At 42.8% G+C, this 14,800-nt stretch overlaps 1 protein-coding gene across 3 annotated transcripts in view; it reads left to right on the top strand.

Annotated features, from left to right (window-relative positions):
* Positions 1–14,800, top strand: part of dnm1a (dynamin 1a) — a 47,089-nt gene that overhangs the window by 24,179 nt on the left and 8,110 nt on the right. For 2 of the 3 annotated variants that reach the window (XM_070924901.1, XM_070924902.1), the window contains exons 12-16: positions 13–83; positions 216–267; positions 1,236–1,247; positions 2,969–2,998; positions 3,308–3,421. In XM_070924901.1, coding sequence (XP_070781002.1) covers positions 13–83; positions 216–267; positions 1,236–1,247; positions 2,969–2,998; positions 3,308–3,421 — 279 coding nt within the window. The remainder of the gene's footprint in view (positions 1–12; positions 84–215; positions 268–1,235; positions 1,248–2,968; positions 2,999–3,307; positions 3,422–14,800) is intronic. The other variant, XM_070924903.1, reaches the window with a different exon arrangement.

The following is a 14,800-nucleotide window of genomic DNA, read 5'->3' as shown; positions in this document are numbered from 1 at the left end:
TTCTCTGTTCAGGTGTTGCTGTTGATAGAAATTGAGTTGTCCTACATGAACACCAACCATGAGGACTTCATTGGATTTGCCAAGTGAGTTTTCTCCATTATAGAATATATAAATCTGTGATAACTGCAGTGTTTAGTGCTTTAGAGCTTTATAAATTCATGTACAGTTTAAGACAAAAAACAAAACAGTATCTCCTGATGTGTTTTGTTGTGCAGCGCTCAGCAGAGGATCAGTCAAATGAACAAGAAGAAGGCAGCTGGCAACCAGGTACTTTGATCACACTAATCATACTGTCATGTCCAGTGTACACATCACTTTTATTGTACAGGTTGTAGCACTTTAAGCTACAGGAACATGATTCCAGACTAAACTCATCCAGTGTGTTTCGTCTGTTGGCCAGCAACATGACATCTGAACTTCATACAGTGTTTCCCTAAGGCTTTATTCTGTTAGCGCTCAGCTATACAGTATCTTGTTACCCTGGGCAACAATCCATATCCTACACTATACAGCCCTATACAGCTCTTGTACACACTAATGGACAACAGTTGTCGAATCTTGAAACAACTTGTTCTTCTGGTGAAATTCATGGTGACATGGTCACAAACTGAGGTCCGTTGCAAAATATCAGACCTCCGTTTTATCGAGTCCCCACAGCTTATGGCCTTAACAACGACAATCATAATATTAATATCAAATAGAAAGCACTCAAATATCTCTGCCAGGCTTACACAATCCTCAAAATCTGTTTAATTGAATAACAGAAATTTTAAATCTCCATCTGGATCTCCGACTGCATCAAAATACACAAAGTAATAGACAATACATGTGACTGATTTTGTCATTTGAGTGAGTGCAGTGGTTCATGTGAAAAATGCTAAAAATGTTAAATGGTCACAACAATTCCAGGATGTGCACTTTAATGTGGATCTGGAGTAAAAACAAATCATCACAAACACTTTTTAGATGTGTGCTAAATAACAGAAAGATATACAAAACCTACAGTAAGTGGCTGCTGTTGACATGTCACGATATCAGATCAATGGCTGCACACTGAAGGTGTAAAATAAACAGATTTTGCATGATTTGTATTTTTCTTTTTCCCTTCTGAAAGCATGTAGATCTTCTCTTCAGCTCTTGGTTTTTTTGGTTTCCTCTGAGTGATTCCTCTTCTTGCTGTGTCTCGTTTCTCTTTCTGCTGTGTTGTCTTCCTCTCTGTGGCTCTTCTGCCTCAGGATGAGATCATGGTGAGTAGTGTGTGTGTGTGTGTGTGTGTGTGTTTGAAGTGTGAGTGTGTGCATGTCTGCAGGTAGGCTTTCATATGTATGTGCTTGTTTCTACGCTCTGCATATGTCAGGATACATGTATCTATATATGTTTAAACTTGTATGTCTTTTATGTGTGATGGGTTATAATTGATGGTGGATTCATGAGTGTGTGTATGAGTGTGTGTGTATGAAAATAAGCTTCATACTAAGCAGATGGGCAGGTGGCTGTGAGGGGGGATGCTTGGCTGCTTCCCTTTTCTGTCTTTTTCAGCTGTGTTCTCCCTGCAGGCACACACACTTACACTTATACACACACACTTAAACTACAGGATGACAAATGCTAAGATAAGTAAAATGCTACGTGGCATCTTTCAGTCTTGCTGAAAGGCTCGGTTTGGAAATGCTCGTTGTGACTCCAACACTGAGGCATTGCTTTGGCAGCGAAGAGACGCCCTCCAGCAGTAGTTTGAACTAGATAAAGAGAACGTCACTCACTCAGAGAAGGAGAGTGAAGACCAAGAGAGAAATCAAAAAGAGAGAAAAGGAGATTTTTTTCTGTTGAAGACAATTATTAAACATTTTTATCTACACGTCACTAGACGTCTTCCCTCTGTCTCCCTCTTTTATTTCCTGCCTCTCCCCAATTCATCCACAGTAGCAGAAAGGCCAGGGGAAATGGGGAAATGAAGACCTGCAGTAAGCCAGACATATGTCACCTCCTTAGTTGTCAGTTGTCATAACAACCACCCAGGTTGGGTGGTCAAAGGTTAGGGGCACATTGTAAACAAAGTGGTGATCTTCACTTCCTGTTTACAGATGGATGTAGTTGGCCCCACAGCTTCTGTCCTCCTGATTTGACACGCTCCTGACCTCCATACTGAAAACTGTGGGACCCACATTTATGGACTTAGATACTTTGCTCCTTATTTAATCTCTCAAATCCTGCTGGATCACCGGTGGGTCTGTGATGATAGACAGCCAAGATTTCACAGAACTTTATTGTCTAGTCTAGATCTGAAACTCTCTAAAGACACCAAGTACATGTGCAGAATGACAGGGGAATGTATGTATTCACATGTAGTTATTTAATTATTTAATTTAATAATTTAATATAAGGTTGTTGTTTGTTTTTCCTTATCCGAGGTGCGCCTGCACACACAGACTTGGAGTAATTGTGCAGGCCTCACTCTTTTTCATTGTTTTGATCTTACGTTTGATTGCGTCTATTAGTCTAATATTAAATGAAACATCAGATAAAAAATTTTTTTTTTTACATTTAAATTAGAAGCTACTTGAGAGGAAATTAAACATTAGAGAGTGGGGACAAGTAATGTGTCTTCCAATAAGAGGTATACCGTAAATAGAAAGAATACCATAGAAACAGCGGCTGAAAATGAGAGGGAACTGGATTTTGATCCGTTTAGCCCCCCTAAAGTTTGATCACTCCACCATTTCAGCACATACAGTGTAAAACAGTGGCTCCTGCATTTCACTGCATGGTCTCAAAAAGGTTTGACATGGGCCAGTCTTGTTGTAGCCTCCTTACTTCCCTTGCGCCCCCCCTTGCTTGCTGTCCTATTGCTGCCGTCCCAGCAGCCAGCTGTGATGTGCTGGTACTTGACCAACCTTGTGTATTTGGCCTTTACTAAATGCCCTGCGTTGGCGTAGCTTTGTAACGTTCTCTCCACATTCTCATTCAGCCGGAGAGAGGAGTTAGCGATCGGTTCAAGGTAAATAACACGCACACCATGTACTGTATGTGTCTATAGTTTCTGTACGGTGGAGAGAATGAAACACAAGAGAGAAAAAGAGTGTGAGGAATGTGTTTATAGTCATGTAGGTGAGCGTCACCCTGCTGTTGTTTGTGACAGTTGCTTCTTATGTTCACTAGAAGCACTCCATTACATGTTAGTGTAGGTACATATATGTGTTACATCCACAGGCTGACGAATAAAATGTTAACTTTGTGAAATGTGTGTGATTCTTGCCTGCTGTATATTATTTATATTCACTTTCCTTTTTGTCTGTCTGTCTCTCAGGTGATCAGGAAGGGCTGGCTGACCATCAACAACATCGGCATCATGAAGGGAGGAGCCAAGGAGTACTGGTTTGTCCTCACCGCCGAGTCCCTGTCCTGGTATAAAGATGATGAGGTGAGAGGCCGTTCACACACAAAAATTAAGATAGTTTGCACCTGCACATTTCTGTATTTGCTGTATTTCCCGTCAGCTGCAGACTTGATGTCTTGAATCTAATGATGTGAATCGTCAGTCAGAGAGCTGCCAGTCAAATCTTCAATGCATCCGTCAAATTGACAGCTGACATATGTTTGTCTGCTTTGTTAAAAAATTGGCAAAATCATGTGACAGTGCATTAATTAAACTGCAGCAAATTACAGTCAAAAGTCATTAAAAATAATGTCTTTAAAAAAAGTTTTTTTGTATTTATGCAGGATTATTAGGATGTAAAGCAGAGCCTGGCTGATACAGAATTTTTCAGTCTGACACCAATATTGATATTTCACTGTTTAAAAAAATTTTTTTTCATTCCTTTACATGAATACATAACATAAAAAAATGTTTTTGATAAGGATACCTTTAATTTGCTGAGTAAAGAATTGTGACGAAAGTACACAGTATGTAGTAACTTGTTGTCATTGCTCTCTGTTGGACAAACTAAGTAATAGCAACACTGTCTCTAAATTATCACAAATATACAATATCTTTGGCATTTGTACGGAGCCCCGGAGGGGTCATGGTGGGATTTTCTTTTTCTGAAATTCTCTTCCGTTACAACTCAATACGTTTTCTGTCACCTCACAATAACTTTTACATTCCCTTTGATCCAGAGAGAAAGACTGAGCTGTAGTATGATATATAGCTGCTGCTGAGGCTGATGGAGACAGACTATCTGTGATTATGACTGTAGCCATAGGCTGACAGAGCTTTGGCCGTTGCTGACGCTGTGATTGTGGCTGTGGCCATTACTGTGCTTTGTTTAGGGTAGTCGGGTAGCGCAGTGTGGTGTAGTGTTAGTGTAGACTCAAAATTAGGCTGAATTTCGGAGCTATTTGAATGTTGGTGCATTGAGGGTTTTGTGGGAAGTAGCAAAAACACATTGATTAAGAAAAACCCTAAATCAAAGCTGATTTCACAATCAAGCAAGCAACCCAGTGATTTTTGTCATATTGAAATGTCACTAAGCCAAGTTGACTGTTGTTTAGACTAAAACTGTGTGACAACTATCTTAATCTCTACTGCATCTTCTGTATTTTAATCACCTCAAAACTATGCGTCTCATTTTAACAACAGCATTTTTCTAACAAATTACATTACCAGGAGAATTGTTTAAGTTGGATCTGAGTGAGTGAGATTCAGAGTTTCTTTTCCACTTTCTGGTCCAAAATTCATTCCAGCTCATCCCACTGGCAAAAGTGACGGTTGGTCCTCTGCTCGCTGAGATGATTTGACCCGACATGCTTTGTTACTGGACCGACTGGTCAAAGCGGTGTCCCATGATGCTTTGCAGAACTATTAGGAGCTAGCCACAGTCTCACTGTCTCCAGGCCTTAGCCACAGCAGCTCTGCTCGCTGACATAAGTGTGTGTGAGTGTGTGTGTGTGTGTGTGTGTGTGTGTGTGTGTGTGTGTGTGTGTAGCATGGAGAAGGCCCTTTACAAAGACTCAGGACCCCCCAGCATGTCAGACACCGAAGCTGGCACACACATGTGCATACCAGAGCCCCCTGCCCTGCCCTGTTCCCAATTACACACACACACACACACACACACACACACACACACACACAAGCTGCTTCCAATAAACGTACTTCATTTCAAAGAAGGGGCACAGAGCAAGAGAGGGACTGGATTGTAGGGGAGGAGAGGGGAGGAGGCAGGAGTGTCTCCTGTTAGCTGCTTAGCAGCAGGAGTAACAAGGACCATGTGAAGGGAGGGAAAGTGGGAGAGGAGGCGGGGGTGGGGGCATAGAGAGGGGAGACAGGGAGGAGGAGAAAGAGGAGAAAGGGCTTTTTCCTCCCCTCATTTCCCATCGCTCCCTTTTACATCCACAAAGGTTTATCCCTAAAGCAGAGGAAACTCTTCCTCATCCTCCCCTCCCCTCATCTGTCTGTCCGTCTCTCCATTCTCTTTCTGCCTCAATCTTTCCTCATCACCCTCTCCTTCTCCTCTGTCCCCTCCCTCCGTCTTTCCCTTCACTTCTTGTACTGTATATTTATTCGAACATGGAGCTGCAAGAGTGCGGGGAGACCCAAAACCAACACACAGAGCTGGTGTTAAAGCTCAGCACCAAGGCTGAAGGGCACTGCAGCACTGCTAATGATTAAACAAGAAAAAAAGAGTAACTTTCCATTTTGTTTTCTATCCAAGCTGAACATTTTTACATAGTCCAGTCACACAAGCGCACACACACACACACACACACACACACACACACACACACACATACGCTAGAGGTTAGAGGACTCATGAGGGCTTGTACTCACACGTGCACCTGGGTGGATACTTGCCAAAATACACACAGTTGATAAAAAGTTGGAAACAGTTTTATGTTTAGATTTAAAAAAAAAAAAAAAAGGTATCACCGCCTATTTAGCAAAACTGTTGATTTTTTGTGCATCTTTTTGTGCAGTTTTAAATTTACATACAGACACATTCACATGTTTCTTTACACCAACTCACAAAACAGCGCAGAGTCGTTTTATTGACTGCCTCTCGTCATGGGGAAAACCCTTGCCGCAGCCTGGTAACTCACACACACACTCACTCATAGAAACACACATGCACACACCACCCCCAGACACTAATAATAACTTTCAACCCAACTAGTGGTGCCAGGATGTTTTGGTTAGCGTGCTTGTGTGTGTGTGTGTGTGTGTGTGTGTGTGTGTGTGTGTGTGTGTGTGTGTGTGTGTGTGTGTGTGTGTGTGTGCGCCTAGAAACCTTCTGGTCTGTATTACCACAGGACATGCCAATTCTTTGAATCAGGCTGCTCTGTAGCTTAAAGCTTCCCAAAGCAGCGAGAGAGGGAGGGAGATGTGAATGGAGAAAATAGTTTAAAAAGAAAACAAAAATGTACATAAAAACAGACCCACACGACTGTGATTTTTATAGACTGCCAGCACATGTGATACTCATATATCCTTATAATCAAATGCATACATTTACACATGAACATTTTCACTTTGTCACACAGAGACACACACAGATAGATAAGTTGGAGATATTACTTTGCTGTGCTTTACTGGCTGCAGGACGTATTTTCTTTGGGTGCCCCTTTTGGCTCTGTGTGTGAAGTGTGTGTGTGTGTGTGTGTGTGTGTGTGTGTGCGTCTGCCCGGGTTTCCCTGCTCCTGCTGTAAAGCTGCCAGAAAGCCAGACTCGCCTGGTGATCCCAGCTGTAAACATCCTGGGGGGAAACAGCAGACTGCTGATTTCAACGCATTCACCAGAAACATGCCTGCTATACGGTGTGTGTGTGTGTGCGTGCGTGTGTGTGTGTGTGTGTGTGTGTGTGTGCCTTTTTGCTGTGTACGTGTGTGTGTGTGCGCATGTTCCTGGGGCTGTGACATGGTGGCAGGGCTCTAAATGGAAACAGGTTGGTTTGCGGTTTTCATTCCTGCAGACGATGCTCTGTGATGGGACACCGTGTGAATGTTTCTGCCCTCTACTTTGCTTTTGTGTACTTGAGAGGGAGAGGGAGTTCAGACTGGTACGCTGTGGCTTCGCTTTATCAAAGACAGGCGGCCCCTGGTTGAGAAAGAGGTAGAAAACATAATGGAAAACCAGGCAGGGGGGGGTCTAAGCTAAACTTGTAACGTTTCACATGACGTCACCCACAAACACTGAAGCCGCAAACAATTTTCTGTCTTTTTTTGGGAGAGTTATACAAAGAGAGGTAAAAATGGCGAATAGACAATGACAGAGTGGCTGCTCTTTCAACATTTTTGTATAGTGGCTTCCTGCCTCTCCGCACATTACGTGGTCATTTGAGGTAAAGCGGCCACCAGTTGATGCAGGGAAGGCAGAGACGTAATTGTACATTTTGGTCATGAGTGCAGAGCGATGCTGGGGGTTTACTGCGTGTTTTAGTTATCTTTTTGGGTAAGTGTTCATTTTTTTCCCTCTGGTGGTTGAACTTTTTCCGGCTTCGGTTCTCAGTTAGATCATTCGGCTTTGTAGAAAAATAAACAACATGTTGGGAATGTCATGCAACCCTCACTTATATTTATATTTATATGACTGTGAGTCCCCATTTTGTGGATTGGTATTTGTTTAATCAATGTGTAGCTTGAGAAAAGAAAAGTAGAAACAATGTCAAGTAGATATCCGAGCATCTTTATTTCAACTATTTCAAACTATTTTTTTTACAGATTTATCTTCATCAGATTTCACTCTTGGCTCAATGACAAATCAAACAATGCAAAAAACTATACACAGCAAAACGTGTTGGACTTATGTATCCGTCACTCATAAGTCCAGGACAGGCGAGGGCCAGGCCTCTGTGGTGGAGCCTTTGGGTGCTTTATTTAGGCTTGTGCCCGGGCTTATCCAGATGGATGAGGGGCGGTGCTGGGTGTTCCCACAGCCGGATGTGCTCGTGCCTGCTGGATGCCCTGTGGAGCTCTTTCTTGTCCCTCTTTTGGACGGCGTGAGTCGTCCCGTGCTTCCCCGGCCAGCCTAACCAATGTGCAGACTACTGTACAACCACTACTTCCTGAACAGGTAGTCTGAACACTGGGCAGGCGGGCTGGGCGGCTGAAGGATGCTCTGGAGAAGGTTTGACTGATGCTGTCAGATTCATTCACACACACACTCTAAACTGTACTCACCGTGATCCCAGTATCAGACTCTTGAGTCCAGCTCCTTCGGCTCTCATAGTCTGACTGCTACAAAGTGCTGATCAGGCTGATTGTGCGGGCTGGAGGAGAAACAGCATGTGAGGGATGGATGAAGGGGCCGGCAGGGAGGTGGAGGAGGAGGAGGAGGAGGAGTAGGAGAGGTTAAACAGATGTGATAGCCACTGATTGGCAGAATCAACGACATTCCCTCCTGTTTCCCGCTGTGAGGAGCAGCATTCCAGACAGAGCTGTGGAGGAGAAACGCAGATGCAGAAATGAATTTTGGATATTTGTTGTTGAGTAATAAAACCATTTAATAAATCTTCAGTGAATTCTGGTGATATCGGTTGAATTTTCAATCATTCATTCATTTTTTTTCCAACACGAGAATTATTTTGTTGCGATAAAATGCTAAAAACTAAGCGCCATTTTCTTGGTTCAGCCCTTTCTAGGTCTGTTTGTTGAAAATGGATTAAAGCAGACGACACACAAAGAAAGATCAAGACGAGCACAGATGTTTAAACACACACAAATTGTCATACCCCAATTTGCACAACCTAAACTTGGTTTGCCCCCGCTGGCCCTCAGGCCAACAATAAACAAATGAAAACCAGGATATTTTTCACGAGACGTTAAACAGCTTAAAAAACTGGTAAGTTGAAGCCGTCATTAAAAGCCAGCTCTTTGGTCTCCAAGTGCTCTTTATCTCTCTTGGTTAGAAACTTATCAGTGAATAGTTGCGGTCAGCTGAGATAAGAAGTCTGACCCAACACCTCCCACTAAAACACCGGAATACGTAACCTCTGGTCTTCTTGACACAGGCCAAACGGAAAGAAATTTCTCCTTGTGGAGGGAATACCTGCGCCTCGACAGTCTCTCTTCTCTTCTACGCATCTTGCTGTCTTGAGCGATGACTCTTCCTCTTGGCTGATATTTGTTGTGTCTCCTTCTCGACTGGTTAGCCCCAATTTCATCTCCTGACATCATTCCATTCAACACTGCCGCTCTGTTGAGGCAAAATCAGGCTGATGGCGTTCAAACTCTACTTCTGCGTCGTTTGGATTCGTCTACCGAAGCTTCCCCGGAGCAAAAAAGCCACCCTGGTGGCAAGCAAGGTGGACCGGCTGGAGGCTCGACGTGGCAAAGGACTGGCCATCAAGTTTCCCCTTCGAGAGACAGAAGGAGAAAAAGGAACGAGAGAGAGAGGAGATATGGAGAGAGAAGGAGGAGGAGCTCGCCGGCCCCCCATTTTTCCTTTCCTCTCTTCTTCCTCTCTCCCCTCCCTCTGTCTGCCCCCCCCCCCTTCTTTCTTTCTTCTCTGGCTTTTGGGGAGAAAGTGGAAGGTCAAAGGTGAACAGGAAGTGAGACGCATTCATTTGGCGTGTGTGTTGTAAAGTTTGGAAAGGCAGTGAAGGATTGGCTGCAGAGGGAGGGAACTTTTTAGTGGAAGCGTATGTGGGCAGATGGGAGGATGTCTGCGTTTGTGCGCTCACATGGAGGCATATATATGTGTTTCGTAAAGTGTCTGCATGTTCTTTACCTTCTATCTGCCGTATGTGCACATCTCCACTTATGGCACATGTGAATGTATATGTGGTTTTTGAGTGATGGATGTGTGTGTAGGAGTGGGGCTAGAGGAGAGTGGAGGCTCCATGGTCTTTGTAGCAAGGGCAGGAATGTCGGCGTTTTCTTGGCAAGCAGGAGGAAGCCTTGTAATAACTCCAGATGTGCAGCCCTGTGGTCTCCATCTCTCTCTTGCTCCCTCTGTTTTTACTTCTAAAGCTGATTTCCTCTCCCTGTCCGACTCGAATAAAGAGCCCTTTATGCAGCTCTGCAGCCTTCCCAACACACACACACACACACACACACACACACACATGGAGGGGGGCGGGGGGTGCTGGTGAAGGGTGACATACTACTGGTAAATCAGAACCAGAGCGAAAGAGGTTGTATGTGTGTATGTGTGTGTGTGTGTGTGTGTGTGTGTGTGTGTGTGTGTGTGTGTAGACAAGGAGGAAAAGTCCGTATGATTCACAGTTGCAACATAAGTAGTTAAAGTTTGCCTCCTTCACTTTCTTCGTTGCACACACACACACACACACACACACACACACACACACATTTAGGTTTCATTCTTACCTCTGGCAGACAGGAGTAATCACTGCTAGCGTTTCCAGGTGTGTGTGTGTGTGTGTGTGTGTGTGTGTGTGTGTGTGTGTGTGTGTGCAGAGGTGGCCAAGGCCGTGTGTTTGTTTTAGCTATGGTTTCTGAGCTCCGACCTGAGCTCCAAATCAAAGCAGGCACAATCCCAGGAGAGACGAGTCAGCAGTACCGGCAGAGATGGAGGGATGTGGAGGGAAAGTGAGGGAGGAAAATGGAGCTTCAAGAGAAATGTAGCTGAGAAACAAGCCAGAAGGGAGAGTGACAGAAATCCGTCCTCATTATTGCTGCAGTTCAGTTTCGGGCGTAGGGATTTGGAAGGAGTGAATTTTAATGGGTGGGTGTGGGGGGCAGCGCTGCGGTCGCACCAACATTGTTTCCACTGTTTGGATGACCAGGCAGGCAGCTTCCTTTACAAACTCTTAGTCAGTAAAGAAATACTGAGAAAGTATGCACACACACACACACACACACACACACGCACACACACACGCACACAAACACACACACACACACACACAGTGTAATCCATGTCATGAAATAATGCTGGCTAATATTGTCATGAAAAACCTCAAGTTTCTGACTTTGTTTATCCTGTCTTTGTATTTTGATATTGCGTAACGCGAACAACTCTGTCAGTTTATGTGGGTGTAATTGTATCTTGTAAGTGTTTGCATCAGTGTGGCGAGGCTAAGCGTGTGAACAGCATACTGTAGCTTTGTGTGTAACATGTTAGCCAAACTCGTCAAAGAAGCCCAAAAATGTGATCCCCATGTATACATCAGTCAGTGAAAGCTCACAGATAGTTTCCAAACTAGAGATAGTGTGTCAGATCGCCATTATTCTTGTTGGATAACATGAACCACATAATAGCTTGGTTTTTATTTTCTTCCTCCCTCATAATATCATGTCATTAGTTTTTCTTTGTTGAACTGAAAAACCAAGAAACTGTCCAACATATTTTAGATATTATCCAAAAAGGTAGTGGTGTGGTCAAACGGTGGTGGTGGGAGAAGTATTCAGATCCATCTCCATCCTACTTAAGGAAAAGTGCAGAAGTATTATCAGCAAAATGTACTTAAAGGATCAAAAGTACAGAAGTATTATCAGCAAAATGTACTTAAAGGATCAAAAGTACTCGTTCTGCAGAAAAAAGGCCCGTGACTAAAACTAGGTTGTTAATACTGACTCATCAATGTGTAAGCAGCATTTTACTATAGTAGCTATCAAAGTGTAGTTTTTCACTACTTATGTGAAATCGACTAATGAAAGTGAGCACAGTAAAGATGTGAGAACGTTTAGAGGAAAACTGAAAGATGGAAAACTGTAATGATGGAAAAATGTTAATGATACCAAAACCAGTAATGAATAAATGGCTGTGTCTCGCTGACACAGACAACATTAGAAACGAGGGTTACAGGTTGTAAAAGAGAAACAAGAGACGAGTGACGACCGCAGCATGTCAGAGGGAGGTGTACGGGGTGGTTTGTGGATAATTCAAAGTTTATCCTGCCTGACTGATGAGATAAATGAGTAATATGTGTTTTTCTTTCTGTAAATTATTATTTTTTCCCTGATTGTTCCTTCCATATCCAGATCATAATGTCAATACAAAAATCATTAGAGAAACAAAGCCTGGGATAGACTCAAACAGCCACGGGACAGATAAAAAGAAACCACACTTAATGTCTTTTGGCATGTTGTATACACTTTGCATGTGTGTGTGTGTGTGTGTGTGTGTGTATAGTTTGTAATTTTGACATGTGTATGTGAGACTCTGCAGACTCACTGCCTCCTTTGAAGGAGGCTTTATCAGACATTTAAAGATTACTGCATGTGTTTAATAATACATGGCATGAACTTTAATATGTTTTTCAAGAATATATTCTCATGTTGCATGTAACTATATTTATGGCTATTTTGTTATACATCATGTTCTGTCTTAATGACACGTTTCCATGATTCCATGAATGAGATACAATTGAATCTTTAACCTTGACATAAGTGAGAGATTTTTATGTTCATAAATATCACATTTTACAAGACTGGATTTACTGTAAATGAGTAAAAGTTAAAAAAAGAAAAAAAGAAAACCCTCTCCATACTTGGATCTGTCCTCCATTGGCTCAATCATGTCATAAAAATACACTCAGTCCAAACACACCCTCTGTGTAGTATGCAGAACAAGTTTGATTTAGAAGTGCAAATTTTATATTCTGGCAGTTAATTTTACTATAAAAAGTACTCGAGCAGTTAATGTAGGTCTCACTGTATTTGGATCATGCAGCTCTGATGATGAAATGACTGTGATGTGTCAGTAAAACAGGATCAGGGTTTGGATTAGGCCTCCCTTGTTTTCCCCTAATTTTGCATCTATTACAGTAAATGCCACAAATACATGTAAGGACTCGTCGTGAAACTGTTGCACATGAAACCCCATGTGTGACATCAAAGCATGTTTAATTTTTGACTCATGTTGGTTTACACATGTGAACGTTTTACCTCAGTGTATTCTGACATCACGTTTACCTCAGATGTGAATGTTTCAGTTCACCCCCCCCCCCCCTTTTTTTTTGCACCCGCTGTTACATCCAATAATATTTTGTTTCACAATGTAAAAAGCGAAGAGACTATTTGCAGGCTTTCACGCGCTCACACGTGAATATGAATATATCGATTCACAATTGTGAGTTCACATCTTATGGGGGAACTTTGCAATATTCCTCGGGTTTCATGGCAGCATGTAGCAGGAAAGCTGAGGAAGCTGAGAGCTTTGTGCCAAATATGACACTAAACACACAGGTTGAACAGAGCTTTTGCCCTCCATCAAACACCAACCCTGGACTTGTGGGGATTTCCACGTGTTTATGTGGTTGGCGGGCTGAGGTGCGCCCTCCCCTCTTCTTTTACTCTTTGGTGGTCACCAGTGATTGATCACATGTCCCAGCTAGCCCCTAGGTTGTTACACTGACCTTCTGCAGAAGTAAACGCAGAGCAGATAATTAACTGCTTGGCAATTAGCTGCCAAACAGGAAGTTATCACTGACCTGTCAGACCTGCGTTCGAACCGGACCGCTGACTGAATGTGTCATTGTCATGTGGACACCACGTTTCCCTTCTCCACCAAGACGTTTATTTGTGTTTGTGCTCGTTCCCACAGGAAGAGCGAAGCAGAGCACAAAGGCTGACACTTTTTTTTGAGTCAGCTGAGATTAAACATTTGGGGGAAGAAAAAAAAAGACTACGCAATGAAAAGCAAGTTCCACCAGCCAAACCAAACATGTCATACAAGATCTTTTTGTAAGAAAATGTGAGAATTTCTTGTCCTTTTGAAAACTGCACATTTCAGATTAGATTTGTTTTCCTGAAACATTTGTCTGCAGCTGACAGATGAGCTAGAAAAACCTTTGTGTCTGCACTGTTATCAAGTAGCACTTTCCATGATATATGAAGTATCAGAGAGTGCGGACACTGGCAGGCTGCCCAAGGTGGTTTGTAATGAGCATTATTGCAACCTTGCAGCCTTGTAGCTCGATGAGTCATCAACAGCTGTGTGTTTTTACACATTGTCCCAGAATAGCTCCAATCTAGCTGTTCCCAATCGTAACTCTCTCAGCGAAATTGTTTGCTGTTCCTGATTTAAATGTTGGCAACATGTGGCCTTACTTTAAATAAGGCCCAAACGGCATTAAGTCAAATTAAGTTTCTTCAGATGCTGTTTCTCAAAGACATATTACTCATAGGCCAAACACAGAATTTGCTTGCGTTAGTGGGATTTGTGATTATATGTAGACTCAGTAATATCTGTCTTTTTTTTTTTTACTTTTGCCAGTTTTATTCTGGCAAAATGTTTAGAATAATGATTTTCTATGAGGCATTTTGTAGCAAACCTATTTGCCAAAAGCTTTTTACAAATTAATTTAACTGGGCTGACCTCTAAACAAGCTTTTCCACAAGTCCCATCCTTTTTATGTCTATCCCCATCCCCATCGTGTAAGATTCACAGAAATACTCTCTGTGTTTAATTTTTTTTTTTTTAAGACAGAACTCAATTGGGGAATGGTAGAAGAATGGAGGGAAAGAAAAACGGAGGGAGGTGAGGAGGAGGGTTGTGAAAATTGCCGTTGGCTGCCACCCAGGGCCCAGTCTTTGTGGTAATGAAGGGTTAGAAGCAGCGTTATTGCTCCCAGATGCCGTGCGGCTTCTCCGCAGCCCTTTGATGCATGGCCCAAGTCACCAGGACTTTTCTATCAGACTCCCATCAACATACACACTACCACACATACATACATACACACACACACACACACACACACACACACACTAAGACATGCTGCCTCTTAAAACAACATGGATGCTGTAAACGACTATCTTTTTGGTTTTGCCCACCAAACTATGCAGATTTGTTTCAGAGTGTTAATTGGATACGGTTTGTGTAAGGTCCCCACGTGTGTGTGTTTTTGGTGTTTATACATACTGTGGCATTTCTATGTGTGTGTGTGTGTGTGTGTGCGGG

Source organism: Enoplosus armatus, chromosome 18 (assembly GCF_043641665.1).
Source record: "Enoplosus armatus isolate fEnoArm2 chromosome 18, fEnoArm2.hap1, whole genome shotgun sequence".
In the NCBI taxonomy this organism is placed as follows: domain Eukaryota; kingdom Metazoa; phylum Chordata; class Actinopteri; order Centrarchiformes; family Enoplosidae; genus Enoplosus; species Enoplosus armatus.
The sequence above is the reverse complement of the archived record's forward strand: the minus strand, read 5'-3'. Positions and strand labels throughout refer to the sequence as shown.